General features: G+C 41.3%; 1 protein-coding gene across 1 annotated transcript in view; it reads left to right on the top strand.

Annotated features, from left to right (window-relative positions):
• The window catches only part of unc5d (unc-5 netrin receptor D), a 113,227-nt gene that overhangs the window by 29,951 nt on the left and 63,235 nt on the right, over nucleotides 1-20,041 (top strand). Inside the window, exons 3-6 of the mRNA XM_022752957.1 lie at nucleotides 2,252-2,395; nucleotides 4,290-4,393; nucleotides 15,532-15,712; nucleotides 16,520-16,687. Of these exons, the coding sequence (XP_022608678.1) occupies nucleotides 2,252-2,395; nucleotides 4,290-4,393; nucleotides 15,532-15,712; nucleotides 16,520-16,687 (597 nt within the window). The remainder of the gene's footprint in view (nucleotides 1-2,251; nucleotides 2,396-4,289; nucleotides 4,394-15,531; nucleotides 15,713-16,519; nucleotides 16,688-20,041) is intronic.

Genomic DNA, 20,041 nt, shown 5'->3' with positions numbered 1-20,041 from the left:
CGGTACTCGTTTGGAAGTCAGCTCTGTGCTTCCCAAGCTGTGCGGCAGCAGCGTGAGGCTGTTTGACTTTAGCAAGAGTGTGTCAGATTAAAGAGTCATAATCGGAGACAGTGGATGCACAAGAGCCAGAGTGGTCAGGGGTGGAGTGGTTTGTTATGGAGGTGTGTGGGTATTGGTCTTTTTTGCAGTCCCGAGCACATTGCACATCCCTCGCCTTTTAATCCAGTTGTGGGTATGAGGCCTACAGGCTGCAAAAGGCTGTGAGGAGCGGTGAGAAAACACATGCGACAGGCCCTAAGCCGATGACTCAGATGAAATATGGGTTCTGTATACCCATCTGAGGCTATGTGACAGGGTGACGAATATTTCCAACCGGGGTCCTGCAGCGTGTTGCCTAAGAGGATTTTCAAACAGAGTGTTTTCCTCTTCTTCTTCTTTAATGCATTCAGTATAATCAGAGCATTGTGCAGCGTGCTGTGTTCGCATGCCTTTTGAGTTACATAATACAGTATATTGTCCTGGTGTCGCTTACACAGCGAGCCTACATATGCTGTTTGAAGCAGTTAAGTGTAGTCCAAATTATTAATGCTAATTCTGCTACAGCTGATTTGGCTTTCCTCTTGTTAGCAGCATCGAGCGCTCAAAACATACAGTAGAGGACCCTGGGGGGGGGACTGTGTTTCTTCCAATTTCCTTAGTGATGCTTTCAGAACTGAGCAGAGGGGGTGGGGTGGGGTGGGGGGAGGGGGCTGCACTGATTTAGGAAGTGTGTCAGCCTTTCCTAAGAACTTATGCATAACTAATCCCGTGAAACACATTGATCACTGATGCAAGCCTGTATTGAAGTATTGATCGAGGACACTTTAAGGACCTTTATTTAGAATGCAGGGCTTTCCAGTTTCAGTATTCTCTCTTAACTGTAGTTCTACACATGCACAAAACAGAGAGCTAAACCTGGCCTGTTAATGCATCTTTAAGACCTGACCCTAGTGACCTCGACTGGTACTACCGAATTTGAAACCCCATTCCAACCCAAGACCCAAAGATATGCTTTTAATCAGGATAGCGACATGGCTCTTTGTTGGTCTGTCCATCACTTTGGTCCAAATATCTAAACAGTAAGTACTGAACAGACTGAGATTAAATTTTGTACAGATATTCATTCAAGCTTAGACTGTGGTCAGTAGCAGTGACACCAGCAGGTTGACACTTCTGGCTTATACTGACATACATCTACAACTATTGTATATCCAGATCTCTATGATGCCCAGGCGATGAATTCTAGTAACCCCACCAACATGATTAGCCTGCAAAATTTCAACATCTACCAGATGGATTGGCACAACATTTTTATACAGACATTCATGTTCCCCAGAGGTCAATGCAAACTCACTTTGATGATCCCCTGAATTCTCCCCCCTGCACCTTTTTATGGGGTTGACATTTGTTGCTTCACAGTAAAATGTCTTGATAACTAATGGATAATTTGCCATGAAATTTGGTTCACACATTCATGTTCCCGACGGGGGAGAATTAAAATGACTTTAGTGAACTTTTGACTTTCATCCAACACATTGGTTTATAACCAAATATCTGCAAAACTAATGGCATTCTCATCAACCTCAGCTGCAGCTCAGGTTTAGTGCTAATTGGCAAATTTGTATGCTAAACTAAGATGTGTTAGCATGGCTGCAGACCTCTGCAGCAAAAATAACATATGTTAGACCATTACAGAAAATGGCAATGGCAACACAAAACACAAAGTAGTTTATAGAGACACTAGCTTCATACCAAGATCACCTTTTGTTCTAATAGTTCAATCCAGAATAGAACTATATAATATATATAGTGTATTATAGTATATAACATTTAATTTTCTACATTGTCAGGGTTTTTACGTGGTGTCACGGCAAGGTCAAGGATATTTTCACAATGCAAAGGCCTTCCTTGAAATACTGGGGATTTTAAGAACCAGCCCTTTTGCACAGTTTAGCTTTATTTCCTCCATTACACAGTGATAGCTGGGAAGTATTTGCTATGCTAAGTTTGTCTTTGTGCTTCCCAGTAGGAATTGTAGACGATTGGCACACTCAGAAAGTTAAAGAGACAGAGAGTCATTACTTAACAAATTACATTTGAAAATAACCTGAACCTGACTGAAGTGTTACGCAACAATGTATGTAACTGTAGGGCATGTAAACATGTTTTGTGTATACTTTTGCTAACGATGTGATCTTCTCACTTGTTCCAGGGCTGAAGGTTCGTGAGGTGATGATCAATGTGTCCCGTCAGCAGGTGGAGGATTTCCATGGCCCCGAGGACTACTGGTGTCTCTGTGTCGCCTGGAGCCACCTGGGTACCTCCAAGAGTCGCAAGGCTACTGTCCGCATTGCCTGTGAGTATTGAGACACCTTTATGATCATTAAAGTAGCAGCTATGTCACAGGGTTTCTTATAGCTGCATTTGGCAACACGTGCAACTGAGCAAGAAAACAATGTAAGTGAACAGTGAAAAGAAAAGAGTCTGATGAGATGGGTGTGTTTCAGAATAAGGGTTTGGGACCGAAATTATTTTGTCTTTGATCCTATTGTGTAAATCATTAAATTGTAACTTTTAAAAGTTCCATATTGTATAAAAGTAGATGTCTTTTTTGATCATAAAGCACGTCTAGGTTCTATGTTAATACTGTGAAAATAAAAGCCAATTGGAAGAGAGTATCAGAGCCTTCTCTCTTCTGATTGGCTCACTGACCTGTTGTTACTAGAGCTCCATAAAGACGCCTGAGAGAGGAGATGTAAAACTATATTGAGATGGTTTTTGGTTCTTAAAACCACAAATATATTGTAAAGTAAGTTTAAAATATTGGACCTTTTAAAGAATTTGGTTGACATGAACAAGCAGTTAACTTTAAGTGATCTTTTTCTTCCTTTAAACAATAAATATAATAAATGGTCATTTAAGCTGTTCAGCCTCACAATATGTTGATGTAACCACTCAACTGAGATCTCAGTCCACTTCCAATTAAACTCACCCGTTGTTTATTTACGATGCACACACAAAATTGACTAAGATTAAGTGACAGTGATGCATGACACTGGATATGAATTAAATACCATGAAAAATTGACCTGATTGCTGCTCAGATTAAGTTGTTTCTTGTGACCACCAGAGCAGAAGATAAATAAAAAAAAAAAAAAAAAATGAATAAAAGATAAAAGCAAATAAAAAATAAAGCCCCCAAGTGTAGTGAAGTAGAGCGTGACTGGCTGTTAGTCACTGAAATCAAACAAAAAAAAAAAACAGTTATGATGATACAAAATGACAGGTTACCAAAACTGTCCAACAAATGATTTACAATGTCTGCCATGCAACTGTAACCCTTAACAGACTGGAGCTACAGGACAACGGGGCATTTCTTTAATTATTCCTTTCACTGTTTGATATAATCTTATCAAAAGCACTATCAGATTTATTGGCAGTGAAATAATCAATTCCCTGAATCAAATGCTGTCTAATTGAGTTTGGACACAGTCAGCTATTCACAGCCACTGGTGTCCAATAGCTAAAGATCCCAGTTGCTGCTCGGGGGTGTTGTATGTTTTCTTACCTGATGTTTGATTCAGCCCCGAAGAGAAATCACATACTTTTAAACATCAACAAAGCAAAAACATCTTTTCTTGTCCTTGGAAGAAAGTAAGAATCACAGGACTGATGTGATGTCAAAATCTTTATCTTGTGGGATTTACATATCATTGTGCACTTACTTGCACTTATCTACCTGCCAGCCGAACAGAGGTTTTGAGACACTATTATAGAGTTTCTTTCCTGTATTCAGATCCCTTATATGCGGGGAATCTCTCATGATCCGAGGCTACATGAAACCCATTCATAAGCCATGTTGATATTTCAAAAGGCGCATTCCTGCTTTCCGAAAAGGCTGACATTTTAAAGGTTTTCAGCGGATGGTGGAGGCGCAGTAAGCTATCAAAGGCAGTTTTGAAAATGGGCAGAATAGGATCCGTCACTATTGTATGCACATGAATGCCCAGGATGATCAGAGCAATCCTCGTTCACTTCCTCTATCCAGTGTATCCTCCAAACCACCTTGTCAACAGATTACCCAGCACAGGGCCATTGGATCCTCTCTATCCTACACGGGCTGTAGTGGGTTTTGAAGGTCGTGGCGTGCCGAGCCGAGGGCACGCCAGCATGTTAGCTGCTGAGGAGGATTGAGGCCAGGCTGACCGTAACACTCGACACCTGACAGCTGCCTCTTATCTCCCCACGCAGACCTGAGGAAAAACTTTGAGCAGGACCCCCAGGGGAAGGAGGTGCCAATCAATGGGATGATCGTTCTGCACTGTCGCCCTCCAGAGGGAGTGCCTGTGGCGGAGGTAAGGCCAGCTGCTCCTCGCTCCTCCTCTCCTGAAAGCGGAGAAGCTTTTACTCCCACTGAGCAGAAAAAAAAAATCTGCATCAGAGTGGCCATCCTTATTCTGCTGGAGTACCTCTCTGCTGCTCAGTCAATTCTACCTTCAGCTCTGCTTCCCCTGACCTTTAAGAAACTGATATAGTCGTGTTAGATTCCAGCATTAAGTCCACATAAACATTTAGAGATGAAGGTGTGGGTTCTAAAATGAGGTAGCTGCCCAAGATGAAGACGATTGAAAGCATAAATTTTAATCAAAGCTTCCTAAAAAACTGTACAAGGTATCAATAAAATATAGACATCACACACTCACAGACTCTCTTTTGAAATTCAGTTTATAGCACCATTAGCTTTGCAGGTCTCAGAAGGCTACACTGTGAGAAACATCTGGTTTAAAGTGGGTCAGACCACAAAGTGGATGGTCCAGTTATAGTTTTGGAGGCTGATTTAAGGGAGCACGCAGCTCCTACTGTGTGTTGGTGAGTTTTCCTTTTGTGACTTTTACATCTTCACTATTGTATCGCTGCAACATGGACATAGCAGATACAGTGTGTGAATGTGTGTTGCATCACTGCATGTAAAATATTCAGGGAGGATACTTTTCAGTAGTCTCAAATCACAGTTGAATTTCTCACTAGTATCCCAGTGGTTTTCCCCAGAGTCCCCTCCTAGTGTGAATATTACTGTATATGGAGTAATGTTCACATTTGATTATTCATCTCTCTCTATACAAGACTCATCCAGGTTTCTAAACATCACCGTCAATGCTGTTTCATTTTTGATGTTGTTGTGTCCAGGAGGTCTGTCGTTTCTGTATTTAAGTTGGAGACTGTTCTCCTGTAAAAAAAAAAAAAAAAAACAAAACAAAAAAACAAGCCTATTGGTCGTCTGTGCGGCAGGTTATTATACATTTTGTTGTTATGGGACATCTAGTGGCCGTAATAATTATGACAGTAGCAAAGGGAAAAGAGTGCGGTGACAAAAACAGAGACACAGTCCACATTAGGAGGAGGTTGGGGTGGAAGGATGAGAGCGGTGTTCGATCCCTGTGTGACACTAGCAGCTTGTATTGTTTCTTTTATCCATGACCGTTTCCCACATTGTTATCATTGTAACCATGACAACAAAGATCGTCTAATCTTCAGGAAGTAGTCAATTTAACCCAAACCACAATCACTTCCTAAACTTAACCAAATAGTATTTGTGCCTAAACCTAACCGAGCCATGACTGTTCATTATTGTAACCATGGTGACAAAAGTCAAGTATGCTGCTGGTACACTAACCATGACAACCAAAGTCTGGTATGCCTGCTGCTGTAGGAGCACTAATTCAGGAGACACTCCTAAACAGCAGGTCGCATCAGAGGGTTGGAACAGACGACCTTTATGGCTGTTTGGTTTGGAGGACTTGTTGTCATCTTGAGGACACACCTGCACAAGACAGACAATGATCTGTGTAAACTATCCCAAACTATCCCAATTTCTATTGGTGTACTGTAGCTAGTATATTAGGGTTTCTCAGAATCAGGCTGACGGTTTGTCCAGGTTTCTGAAACCAGGAGATTACTGCATCAAACAGACTCTGTGACCTAAGTCAAAGCTGCACTGGCGGTTCAGCTGAATGTATCGACATGTCTCAGGCAACCCTCCATCACGAGCTGTCTTCTGGCCACGTTCGGACTTGAATCAGACGCTACCCCCCGCTGACTTTGGTGTAGGGCTGAAACTCTACACCTTAAAAAATTGCAGTATAAGTCAATCATGAACAGAATCTTTTATTATTCTAAACTGAATATCTTTGGGTTTTAGGCGAGTGGTCAGAGAGAACAAGCAGTTTTGATCTGTATTTCACCCTATTTTCTAACATGTCATTGACCAAACAATTATTCAATTAATTGAGAAAATAATGCAGATAAATAAATGATGAAAATAATTATTAATTGCAGCCGTAATTTGTTAACCAATAAGAGATGGAAATTAATTGAACCATATTGACATTTAAACCTCATTTAACCCACTTCCCTAAACAAAGAAGCAACGGAGAGAGATGAAGAGAGGGAGGGAGGGAGGGAAGAAGAGAGAAGGAAAGCATGTGTGAGGTCAAGTGAGAGAGAGCGCGGGAGTGCTTATGGGTAGATGTTTTATTTGGTAATTATTCTGTGTAATAATGTGGTTTATCAGTGAAGTGTGTGTAGCTACGCTGTAGACTGGAGTCTCTGCTGAGGGTGACAGCTGCAGATTAACCTGTGGCAGCTGTCACCCTGTAAATGGCTCTAAAGCAGGTTGAATGGATGTTCACAGACCCTCATCTTACATATATCTCCAGCATGAAAGAGCAGAACTTACATGTATCAAGACACGCTGTATGCAGCAGCTTATACTAAAGGCGGGTGTACTGTTTTCATGAGTACTTAACATTTTCACTTTCTAAGCAGCAGTACATTGTTGTTCTTTTTCTCCTTTTTAGCATTTAAATCATGTCTGGTGGCAACGTAAACGTCAGCTGGGAGACAGAGAACAGATGTTTCTCACAGTGTGATCAACCTGCAAGACTGACTTAAAGGGGGAAATATAACATTTAAATGTCTTGGTGAAAAATGTCACATTCCTCTCCACATGCAAACCGTCTGATTCCAATTTTAGCCAAGTGATTTTGAACATGAACAATGGGTGTGTAATAGATGTGTGCAGGGAACAAATTTAGGTGGAGGTCAACCTCCAGCCCTGTGCTGTATCAATGATTCAGCATGGAAATGGAGGAGTGATGTCATTCCAGCGCCGCAGAATCCACACCGGGTTTAAAAATAGTTGAATCTGAGCGGTACAGACCGAATCACAATCTCCCATCCAGTCCTTTGTCAACACAAATGAACCCAGTCGCAAGAGATGGGAGTGAATAATGTAGATAGCACAGGGCAGATATCTTCAGCCCAGGCGGCTTCAACGCACCTTGTCCATGAAATATTGAGATGGCGTCCATGAGTGTGGTAGTGTGAGGTTTCAGAGTGCAGCTGGGGGATGTATGCTACCGTGGCAAAAAACAGCGCAGTGCCTGATAGAAGGCGCGTCTGTGGTTTGGAGTGCAGCGTAAACACTGTGTTTCTGTAGGGTGTGTTTGGAAATCGCCTTTGTCAGCATGGATGTCAGGGTGAGCTAATGAGTCTCCAGTTACTCACACCGAAATCATTTTGTGTCATGTGGTAACAACAGTTTATTTAAGCAAGAGTCTGACACTGAGCAGGAATCTGTCTTCCATTCAGCAGGTCTGTATTTGCATGAAGAAGCAGATATGTTTCTCTAGTTCACCTTCTGTCTTTCCTTCCAATTATTTGTCCATTAATGGGTTTCAAAACACATTTGACAAAAACGTTCTGCAAAGGTCCATGGATTATTGTTTTTTACATCTTGAGAAAAGCATAAGTGCAGTTTCACAATATGCACCTCTGCAGGAGTACCTATAGATTGAAAGTGCCAATATACAGTTTATACTAAATATACAGCATTAGTTTTTTATATAAGTGAGAGGTAATGAAGCCACAGCAATAATATTAATTTAGTTACCATCTGAAAAAAATGCATGAAGTAGCTGTTTCCTGTTTGTTCATCCAACGAACATCACATTTTCTTCTTTATGGCTCTTAACTTTGTACATTCTATCACTGACTGTAAGTAGGTATCATCACATATTTATAAAGGACTGAAAACCTTCAGTAACGAGACAGATTGTGTTTATTTGCATGTATCTAAAACTATGATCCTTCTCTAATATTAAGGACAAACAGGGTGTCCAGCACGGACATCTAAAGGGACTTTCACAGGTGCTGGATCAAAAAGAAGAAACTAAAGGCAAAAGAAAAAAGGATCCGCACACTGCACTAATTGCTCCCAGCTAATTTAATAAAGCAACGTTTCGATCTATAGGTGTCTTTGTCAGACACTGTCAAATCACAAAGCAGAACGGGCATTGTATAGACACAAACAAAGTCATCACACAGGTGATTGTGATCTACATGATTGAGAGTCAAACTGCCCTCAGGCTGAACCAATCAGAGCAGAGCTGAAAAACCACTGATCCTACCACATGGTGGATGGGACATGCCTCTATAGAAAAGACACAATCGACTTGAAACAAAGGCCAAAGTTCATATAGACACATACAAAATACTGTGTCAAAAGTCAAATATAAATCTCTTTCAGTCTATATAATGCCTGTTCTGCTTTTCATTAAAATTGTCGGGAACTTTTAGCACAGTGTGCGGATCCTTTTTCGGACTTTTGCCTTCTCTAATATTAACCCAAGTGCTTTTGTCACTTAAACCTAACCTCATGTGGGACTCTGGATGCAAACCCCAGTCTCTGGTGTGACTTGTGTGCTCTGCACGACCACCTCCTGGTGACTGTGCTGCTTCAGTTATTTGTCCATTTAAATAAAATGTTGCCTCTGAACATAATCCAATAGACACGTCATTTCTAGGACATGGGGTTGAACCTGCAGGTTCCCTCCCTGTGGGACTTGAAAACTCAGCATTTCACTATTCTTGCCATTTAAATGTAACATCAGCAACTTGAACAGAGGCAGTATATTTTAGCATCTAGAATTATAAGCTATTTTTATAAGAATTAATTCTAAGACCAATAATTAGTCCAAGAATTATAACATATTTGTAGAACACTACAAACCTGTAGAGTAGAATCCCCTTAAAATCCTACATCCCAGTGATACAAATCTAACTGGAGGCCATCCAAGCATGACTGACAGGTTTGTACTATGAGACTTGTATGTTTTTTTTCTTAGATCACTCAGAAAAGACAGGAAAAGCTGCTTTTACTCCTCTGAGCAGCCATGCCTGCTGGAGGACTGTCATGCCCACACCTCTTTAACTGTCTGTCTGCAGTATCTTCAAGTCACGGGTCCCCAAATCATCTCTGCACTGAATGTGCCACAATAATTGTAGTAACAGTGAGAGCATTTGTGAAAATAGCATCTTCAGAGGCTGAGGTGACAGAGGTTGTAACACAGGGTTGTACCCAGGAAGCATTTTCAGTCATACCAAATACTGACATGGAAAATCACAAGTGTGTCATAATGCTGTAGTTCAGTGTCTTTTCTTCTTATTATTATTATTATGACATTATGTGTGCATTTCATAACAGCATATGACCAAAACAGCCTGAAAGATTCACTGAACTGATGTTTTATATCAAGAATGGTTGATTTACAGGGGCACCTCGGTGGCTCAACTGGAAGAGAGTGTACCATTAAGGCTTAGTCCTAACCACAGCAGCGACATGTTCGAATCCGACCTGTGGCCCTTTGCTGCCTCCCCTCAACCCCCCCCCCCCCCCTTCTTTTTCCCACTCCCAACATTCCTGTTTCTCTTTCACTGTATCTAGAATAAAGGCATAAAAGATGAAGAAAAAAAAAGGATGCTGCAGGGATGATGTATTTTTGTAGGCCAAGCCTGGATGTTAGCATCAGCATGGTTCCGTTTACAAAAAGCCAATGGGATTTTTACATTGGCTTTTGGATTACTGCAGAAAATAAACGCTGTGGAAAACAAAAGTTTATGATACTTTATGCACGTTTTATTTAGCAGGATAGTCTTCACTAATGAACACAACTTTTTGAAGCCTAAATGGAATCAGCAGAAGTAAAAAGCCAATATTAGTCCGTAAACCAAGTACACCACAGTCACATGACTTCAATGTCAACAGGAAGTGCTAAAATGCTAACTAATTTCTAATTTTTGCATTTCAGGACTCATTCCTGGGGCACTTTATAAGAAGTCATTTTTTAGTGACAAACCCACAGAGCAACTCTTTAGTTCCCCTTAGCTCTATGGAGCTTCTTTTTTTTTTTTTAGGAATCACTAGCTCATCGTTTCAGTTTTACAGCCAACAAACTCTGATCTGGTCAACTGTGTTTTCAGCCGCAACAGGCACCAAGAAACATGACACCACATGAATTCTAATGGGCAATGGTTTTCCATCATGTAAACTGTAACAACTCTATATGAACTCAGCTCCCCCAAGATGCCATAAGATAAATGAATGCAGTTTTGAATTTAAAGTTTTTAGACTTGTTTTAACTTTTTCCATCTTACTTTTGTAACTTAAACTAACAAAAATCAGATATATGTTTCCATTTCCAGAAAATGTATGGTGTGTATCTTTGTGCTGCAGCTCTTTGCAGTCACTTATTGCTTAATGGAATCTGAAATGTTGCAGCAGAAAGTATTTGAATTGAATGAATCCGCTAAAACTTTATCGAATGTGGTTGGAAAGTAAACATCCATATCACAATCATAGAGACAATGAAAGTGTTTAATTTCTAGACTAGTTGAAATGCTGTCACATCAATAGTTATTGACTCCCAGCATTTACAAAACATTTCTTTGTGAGGAAAACTGAGTCAGACTTTAACGCCCAGAAATCCCTTGCATTCAAGTTAAACAACAGAAAAATACCAGGACATACATATGCGAGTATTGTTTGCAAGTGTAAATTGCAACATGCAAATTCTCGAGTGTTTTGCTACAAAAATACCTTCATTCATCATATCCAAAGAGCAGAGACTATAATTTACCCATGGTTAATAGAACGTAGGAGCAGCTTATTTGTGATTTCGTTTCGGTGCTCCCGAGCCAAAACCAATCCTCCACTTTTACTTCACAGATATCAGTGGGTGTGAATGCAGAGCAGATCTTTTAACTTGGGGAGAAAGGAGTCCATGAGAACCCTGTATAATGAGTTTCTTTTGAGAGGTTACTCTGAGAGAAAGTGTGAAATGAACAGCCAAACTGGAAGCCAATTTCAACTTCCCTGAATGAAAGCCTTTAATCCGAGATGAATCCCCTTGATCTACAGTAGCTCAGGTAGACAGCCCAGGCTACGGCACAAAGGGGAATCAACTAAATGCTTCTGCACTGTGATACAAGCTGTTCTCTGTTGAGCTTCACAAAGACATTGCGATGCTGCTCCAAAACAAGTTAGCATTTAACTCCGTCCCACCTCTCGCCTTCTCCGCACTTGTTTCTAGTATCCGGTCCCGCCGCCGAGCGCCTCTGTTATTTTCTCATAGGTCAGAGAAAGTCTCCTAGAGAGCATATGATGAGCTTCATTATTAAGCCAGGCAATTACATCCAACCCCAGCCCAGGCCGAAGCCGGGAGCTGCCTCTATTTCTTTCGTTAAGATAAGACAGTTCGGGGTGGAATAGTAATGCAGTGCCACATAGCTCGGAGGGGAGGAGAGGTGGCATTTGGGAAGCAACGGGGGAGGCGGACGGGCGACACAGACCCACTTTGTGTTTCTCCCCGTATCTTTTCTGATTAACCTCCGGAGCGGGAGAGCACAGCTGAGCCGCAGATAGCTCCCTTCAGCTCTACCTGCTGCTGTCAGGCTTGCCGTTCGTACGAACACGCCGAGCCATGCTGAGTTCAAAGAGTCCGCAGGTATCCTTGTGTGTATGTGTGCGTGCCACCAGCGCGCCTTTCTTTACATGTGATGCTGATTGGTTGTTGGGAGAATCTGTGAAGTGGATTAGCTACATGCTCAGAGGTGTCGCTTCTGATAAGCTGCTCAGCGGGTCCCGCTGGCGTCCCCCCTTGGTCCCCAGGGGTGCACCTGACGGAGGCGCTTAATCCATGCTATTGCGTTGATGAGATACTCTGCAATTAAAAAGTTCTGCTGCCGACGCTGGCTTCGCCACAGGCGGCAGAGAGTTGCCCAAAGGGGGAGGAGATCATGCTAAATTGCGGCATCTAAGCATGAGTCAGCAGATGGATTGTTCTCCTTATAACACTGAAGCACACCGTTTGTACTGCGTCACCTTGACATCAAATGACCATTCGACCTAGGGGTGCGTTGATGAGGCACACCAGCGCAGGGGAAAATGTGTCATGTGGCAAGGTCTTGATCAGCGCTCTCCTCATAAGTCTTTGCTGATGGCTGCGGTGTCACCCATTACATTGCTCTTCTGTCCTCTAATTGCCCCTCAACCACCACATTTCTCAGCATGTAATCATCAGCAAATGTCATCTGGATGAGCTGTGTGCATGTGTGTGTGTTTAAGTAGATGAGAGGACCTGGCCGCTGTGCGGGGCTGGAGGAGGTGACCTTCAGGGGTGGTCCAGGTAATGAAATCACAGGGAGGATGTCCTGATGTGCTGCCCCGCCTGGAAACCCCTCCGTCAAGGCTGACACTGATGACCGCATCCTAATTGAAACAAATGTGCCAATTAGGCAATTCATTTCTCACATCCTCTGCCACCACACTTGCCGGGCTAATTTGTGTTTGTCCCTTCATCTTCTCCCCCCCCCCCCCCTTGTCTCTGTTTCTCTTTGTATCTCTCTCTCTCTCTCTCTGTCTCTCTCTCTCTCTCCCTCTCTCCCCTTCTGCTTGGTGAATCTTTTCATCATTACCCACGGGCTGTTAGCGGCAGACAGACAGCTAATGTGCAGCGTGGCCCCAAACACTGTGAGGGCCGGCTCGTGTCACACGTTAATTGCCTCTTTAAAGTCACAAATTTCCCAGGATGAAATTGAAATAAATACATAAAGAGTCGGAAGGTGGGGGTGGAGATGGAGGTGGAGGTGGGGGGTTGGTTGTGGTGTTGGGGTGCCACTACTTGTGTCACCCATTCAGTGATAGATGACTCTAATCATGAGAAATTAGACTGTATCCCCCAGTCCTCTGTCTCTCTATTTTCTTATCTATCAGAGATGCTAAGCGCTTTACCTCTGATGAAACCCACACACACAAGAGGCTATCTTTTAATTGTAGAGAAGAATCCGGGAGCCTTTGAAGATCGGCTTCCAAGTTTTCTTCAAGGCATACGGGGGAAAATAGAGGCTTCCATTGCCGTATTTGTACTGTACTCCTCTCATCCAAAAAAGAAAAAATTCCACCTCTGCTGAGAGTCGTGCAATTGACTCAGTTGGTGTGAAAAAATACTGAATGTGAGAAGTGATTACTGTGTTATGATGTTTATTATCATTTTTATTCGTGTCAATATATACCTGCAATCCATCATCCTTCGGGTCTGTGTGTCATTTTCTATTTACCCAGTGTTTGCATGCCCAAAGGCACTTCCTATTTGCATCCAGCCTGAGTGTTGTTTATTATAAAGAGCGCCTGTGCGCTTCCTATAAATCCATCAGCTTGGCCCATTCTGCCACACTATGAATGTAATTTGCAAACGCAGCGATGCAGCTCCCTTACCAGGGTAGGAGCAGTAAAGCGTCTCTAAGTTTGTAATTCATAATTAGTTTTCCTCTCTGTTGCTGGTAATTGGTTATAGTGCTTCTTTTGACTGACTAATTTACTGTCGGTGGTGATGCTGCCTAACTGTGGTTATACAGCAGGGTGGGACTTACAGCCTTGACCAGCATTTCTCTGTGCCATTGTACAGTTTCGAGGAGAATTAATCCAAATATGAGATCTGCATCTTGTGAGAACAGGAGACTTGAATTGAAATGAACTCGGTTAAATGATGTCTGACCACATCTAAAGGTGAAAGTGTTTATACTTGTTCTGAAAGGAATTAGTCAAATGCAAACATCCTGCTGTAATAGCCTCCTCTTGGCTGCATAACACTACCAACTACTTCCCTGATCTCTCTCCAGTGTTTTTGTGTCTTTTGTGTGCGTTTGTAATCTTAATGCACATGGTGATAACTGCACACATCTTTGAACAGTCTCCTCGAAGGCGTTTGTGCTGCTGTAAAGGACGGTTGTGTGAAGAATTCTGCAAACGTGAGCTTGAGAGAGATGGTTAATTCGTGCTTTACTTTGACGTTTCGCACACCTGGCCAATCACTGCACGAGGAGGGTGCGATTATTGTTGTTACAGAAATATATATATATATAATTGCTTAATATTTGTACTCTTTTCCCCATGTAGAAAACCAGACATTGGTGCGATGAAACTGATGTCATTAAGCAATAACTGACTAAATCTCCATACAGTCTTGTTGAAGAAAAAAGAAGTGACTTTAATGGAGTTTAAATGTAAAAATATTTAAAAAAGAAATTAATAATAAATTAAAAAGAAATCTCTACATTTTTGTGATAAAACAAGAGGAGGTGAAATTATAATGTGTCCTTGTGAACACATCGCCAACAGTGCTAACCTGGACCTAGCTATGCACTTTAATTCTACGGCTGTAGGAAAGAAGATGATGGTAAAAGTGGAGCTTGGTCAGAATAGAGCTGTCATATACTACAAAAGGCAGCATTGTAACATTATGTTTTATGTTATGTTATTGCTTTCGTTGTTGCTACATCTGACTGTCCATTGTTGTCATATTATATAAGACTCTATTGTTTTGTAACTTTATTGATTTAGCTCATTTACACGAATGTGAATTTATGTAACATGACAGATTGACATATTCCCAACCGTGTCCAAGCATGACACCAAACTTGAGGGCATCACACACACGCAGTATATGAAGCACATGAAAAATACTACACCCAATGTTCCATCAGCAGTTTTAGCACATTCTCTCCCCAAATCAGCAAATCCCAGCTACTTTCCCCCGGCTACTTCATTTGTCTCTAGCAACAAATGACATGTTAAGTGAAGAGGCTGCTGTGTGTTGCACTTGTCATACTGCAGTTATAACAGGGATTCTTCACAGAAAGCGACTCAACCACGTTTTTCAGTTGTCAGCTTCACATGCATCTGCCCCTATTTTAATCAATCCAGTTGTCTACACAGCCACGTGCTTTACGCTCACGAACCAGGCCTGAAGCGTATTTTTGTTTTTCAAATCTATTTTCTTCCATTTTACATGGATAACAGTGTTTGTGTATTGAGTTCTGAGCACTGCCAAAATGCTGGTGACCTACAACTCAATGCTGCGCCTGAGTTCATCCTGTGTGTAAACACATGGAGTCCTGAAGCTCCTCTGCTAACATACTGCTCACACTGCACTTCCTGTGTAGACGCAGTCTAAGATTATGATGTTCTTAGAGCCTAAAGATGTGAATACAAGTATTTCAATAATTAATACTTGAGTAGAGTTTTATTTCTTTAATAGAGATAAAATGTTTTGTTGCATTTCTCATCTCTGTGTCCTTTATGACCTCTCGTGCGCAGGTGGAATGGCTAAAAAACGAAGAGCTGGTGAGCTCCCTGACCGACGACAACATCGACACGCGAGCCGACCACAACCTCATCATCAACGAGGCGCGTCTGTCTGACTCTGGCAACTACACCTGTCTGGCCAGCAACATCGTGGCAAAGAGACGCAGCGCCACCGCCACTGTCATAGTCTTTGGTACGCTGTCCTCCCAGCTGCTGTTATTGCCTGTTACAACACATTACAGTGCAGTGACACGATGTTTACATAGCACTTCAGATCGATTTGTTTGGTTTCCTGCACCCCTACACAAGTGATTAAGAGACCCATCTCCATGTTTCCACTGAAGAGCGATGTTTCCTCTTTATTTCGATGAATGTATTATTCAAAGACTCAATTTACTGCCTCTCATTTAAAATCAATGTGTACTTTATGAAAGGAAATAAGCCACTGTGTCTTAATCTCATTTAAAAGGAGTGTTGCTTATTAAGTATTTATTTGCCAGAGGCCTTCCAGCAAAGCGGGTTCACCAGCTTTGATAGCACTACTAAACATTTAGCTTCCACACACGTTAGACAGAGATCATCATAGAGTAAACTGCTCCAGTCAGACGCTAAGTGGTCGATTCCAACCTGTCGGCCACTATGAGTCAGTGTCGCCTTTAGAAATGGCAATTCTGTTTAATGGCTGTTTTCTTTGCTTTCTCACAGTTCCACGCCTTTATCTTAATCCAAGAGCAAGGAACATTGAACTGGCAATTAGGAAAGAGGGAGTTGTATATCCACCACAATGAATGTGCCGTTCTCAATCTGCTCCAGCCGTTATGCATTGTTGCCTTGTTGTGCCTCAGAGCCTGCATAATCATTAATAACCCTGGCTCTTGTAAGAGTCTTCAACACAGACTTCTGGAAAAGTAATACGTGTTTTTGTTGCACTCACTTTACCTCTTCTTCTTCTTCTTCTTCTTCTTCTTCTTCTTCTCTAACTTTGCTGAACTCTTTGCAGTGAACGGCGGCTGGTCCCTGTGGACGGAGTGGTCGCCCTGTAATGTGCCGTGTGGGCGGGGTGTCCAGAAGCGATCACGAACCTGTACTAACCCAGCTCCTCTGAACGGCGGGGCTTTCTGCGAGGGCATGTCCGTACAGAAGATCACCTGCAACGCACTCTGCCCAAGTCAGTTCCACTTAAACTTTGCACAGTTTCTGCACATAATTAGTACAACTTTGTGGATGGAGTTTTAAAAATACAGAAGTTGTTTTTCTGAAGGAGGCCAGTGTTTCCCAGAGAACTGCATTCCATTTTTGGTGATAGCTGTGTGTCAAACAAAAAACAATCATTACTGCACCAACTCGTTCGGTGCGGTCGGTGGGGGTGGATTTCATATTGTACCACAGAGAGACAGATAGGGATGGTAAACATTTAAAGGTCCCATATTGTATAAAGTGAGATTCTCATGTGTTTATTGATAATACATCAGGTCTAGGTTCTATATTAATAAAATCAAAGTGCTCAGTCCACAGAGAAATGCACAAAGCCTGATTCTTTCAGAAACTGAGCTTTAAAACCAGCCATCAGGACTTCTTTAACTTTGTGATGTCACAACAAAGCAGTCACAGCTCTCAGCCATGCCCTAAGCCCCGCTCACCTGGACCCACCATCCAACCTTGGAGGATTTTGTTTCTCTGAGTGTTTACCTGAAATCTGCTATATTTTTATTGGATAACTCAATAACTCAGTGAGCCAAATCAGAAGAGAGGCTCAGAACCTCCTCTCTTCTGATTGGCTCACTGACCTGTTGTTACTAGAGCTCCAGAGAGAAGCCTGAGAGAGGAGATGTAAAACTACATTGAGATGGTTTTTGGTTCTTAAAACCACAAATATATCTTCTTATGGATCAACACTTCAAATAAAACAAAGGAAAAGTGTAAAATATGGACCTTTTGAGTAAAAAAAAGAAGAAAATCAATATGTGGTGGTCAATGTTGATATTGCGATATTGTGGTGGGCTAGCACAAATACATCAATCTGTTGGAAACACTGATGTCAAAAGTTAGTAATACTTGGCTGACTTGTCAAAGATGAAAACATGCTGCCAAAAACTCCAAAAAATTATACAATGATAGCATTTCATTTAGTAATGGTGTTAGTGGATGCCATGCTATTTAATTTACTGTTTTTACCCATTTTTTCCTTTCAATTTTGTTTTCTGATGACATATTTCAATGCAAGTTCTTTTTAAGGCACTTTGTAGTATTGCAGCATGTCACCAACATTAGCATACTAGACATTTATCCGTTGCTGATATCCAGAGTGACTTAAATGACTTGAATTAGCTTACATTCCTGCCTCATTAGCATTACAGACAACCAATAATAAGGATTGTGAGGGACAGATCCATAGTGCCCTGACAATATCCCTGTACCAGTGGGCTGAGAGAGAAGTGATGCATAGAGAAAAATACAATGAATAAAAAAAAGAAGAGGGGATTTATGATGCAAAATAAAGTGACTAGAGGAAGCAGCAGTGAGAGAGGCAATATGACTCAGTGCACTGTGTGATTCAGGGGGAGAAGGTGAATTGAGGTACTACTTGAAGAAATGTGTTTTTACCCTACACGTATAAACAGAGATGGACTTTGTTGTTCTAGAAGGGTGAAGCTTGTTCTCTTAAAGGTGGAGTAAGTGATTCTGCAGAAAAATCAATTGATATTTGAACCCAACAGCAAAACAAAATTCACCCCTCACTTCAGTGCTCCTTCAAAAGCTCCGCCTCCCAACATTCATGGACATGCATTGCCAAGGCAACAATACTATGCCGGAATCCAGAACGTCTTATACAATGTGGAAGTGGATACTCTTTCTCATAGCTGATGCAAAACAAACTTCCTAATATAAAACAGCATCAAACAAATGACATGCACACAAACACAATATCTAAAACACAACAGAGTGGAAGATGTTTATATTATTTTTACAAAACTTCAGTGACAGAGGAGAGGACCGCAGGTTTGTAGCTAAGCTAACAAGGGAAGTACTTGGCATGTGGCATAGTATTTTGAGTTATGCATTAGGGATGGGTACGAGTACTCGAGTACTTGTTGTTTACGTCATTATTCGGGTAGAGTTTCACTACTCGTGCACCTGCGCATGTGTTGTTTTTGGCTACATTAGCTCATCTCAGGTAGCGTTATGTGCACCATGGCAGCCGTGACTAGGGAGAGTGATGTGAGGAAATACTTTGATGAAAAAAGATGACAATAACAGTTCAATATATGTGGCGTTAAACTTGCATATCATGTGTGCTGTCCGACTGGAAACACAAGCTTAACATTCCGCTTGTGTTTCTGTATTTCTTTTTTATGGTTAAAAAAAAAAAATATATATATATAATATATTATATATTATATATAATTTTTTTTTTTTTTTTTTTAATTTGCGAGTAATCGAGTACTTGTTCATAAGGTATTTAGAGTACTCGAATATTGAAATTACTGAAAATGCCTATCCCTATTATGCATTAATGCAATTAATGCAATAAATCCAATGTGCTAGCAAAATTGTGTTTTTAGGTCTTACTGCCTATAAAACCTTTTGCACATAGTAAACATAAGTTCCATTATACAGCTACAGCAAACAATGAGACCGCAAACAGTGGCGACAGTTTGCGAAATGCTTACATGCAGAGAAGATGAGACAGTTACCTACAGACAGTGATACTCACAGCTCTCCTGCTACTGAGCGTGAGGAAATATTCACTGAATTTGACAAAAAGTGTGTTGGATTAGAATCGCTCACTCTACCTTCAATTTGTAGTGTGAGTGCTGTAAACATTCAGGCCAGTCAACACAGAGACTCATCTGTAGACTGAAGCTATATTTCTACAATCATTTCTTAAAGACAGGGTTGTTATGTAGTGAAAAATAGTCCTATTGGTCTACAGCCATGATAGCGGCTCTGTGAGGTTGTACTTGAACTGAATACTAACATGCTGATGTTTAACAGGTAATGCTTACCTAATGTTGCCAGTTTGGCAATTTTCTCGCTAGATCTGGCAGCTTTCGAGACTCAAATTCTCCAGTTACACAGATTTTAATAGTGTTTTCATTCTAGCACTTGGATCCTCTCTGTTTCTGATACCCCTATAGCCCCAGGTAGATTTATATGTATATTGAAGTGATGATTGCATCTTTAGAAATAACAATAGTTGACAATCAAGCTAGTTATGAGAACTTATGTCTAGTTTGACTTAACTTTTGAAACTTTTCTTTATATGCAAATACACTAGTTATGTTATGATGTCACTAGGTGTCACTAGATATTAGGTGTCCCTCACAAGCTAAGATTTCCATAAGGACAGGATGGTGACTAATTTTAACAAGACGCCAAAAAATGGCAATGTATGTATCTGGTAACAACATATTAATATTAGGTCTCCCACAGCCAGCTTCAGTGGTACAAAGTCCAAAAATACCAAAGCAAAGAAATAATTAAGTTAATTGCTCTTTAGCAAGCCATACCACAGAGATTT

Source organism: Seriola dumerili, unplaced genomic scaffold (genome assembly GCF_002260705.1).
Source record: "Seriola dumerili isolate Sdu_G_001 unplaced genomic scaffold, Sdu_1.0 BDQW01000017.1, whole genome shotgun sequence".
Taxonomy (NCBI): domain Eukaryota; kingdom Metazoa; phylum Chordata; class Actinopteri; order Carangiformes; family Carangidae; genus Seriola; species Seriola dumerili.
This window is presented reverse-complemented; position numbering and strand designations above follow the sequence as displayed.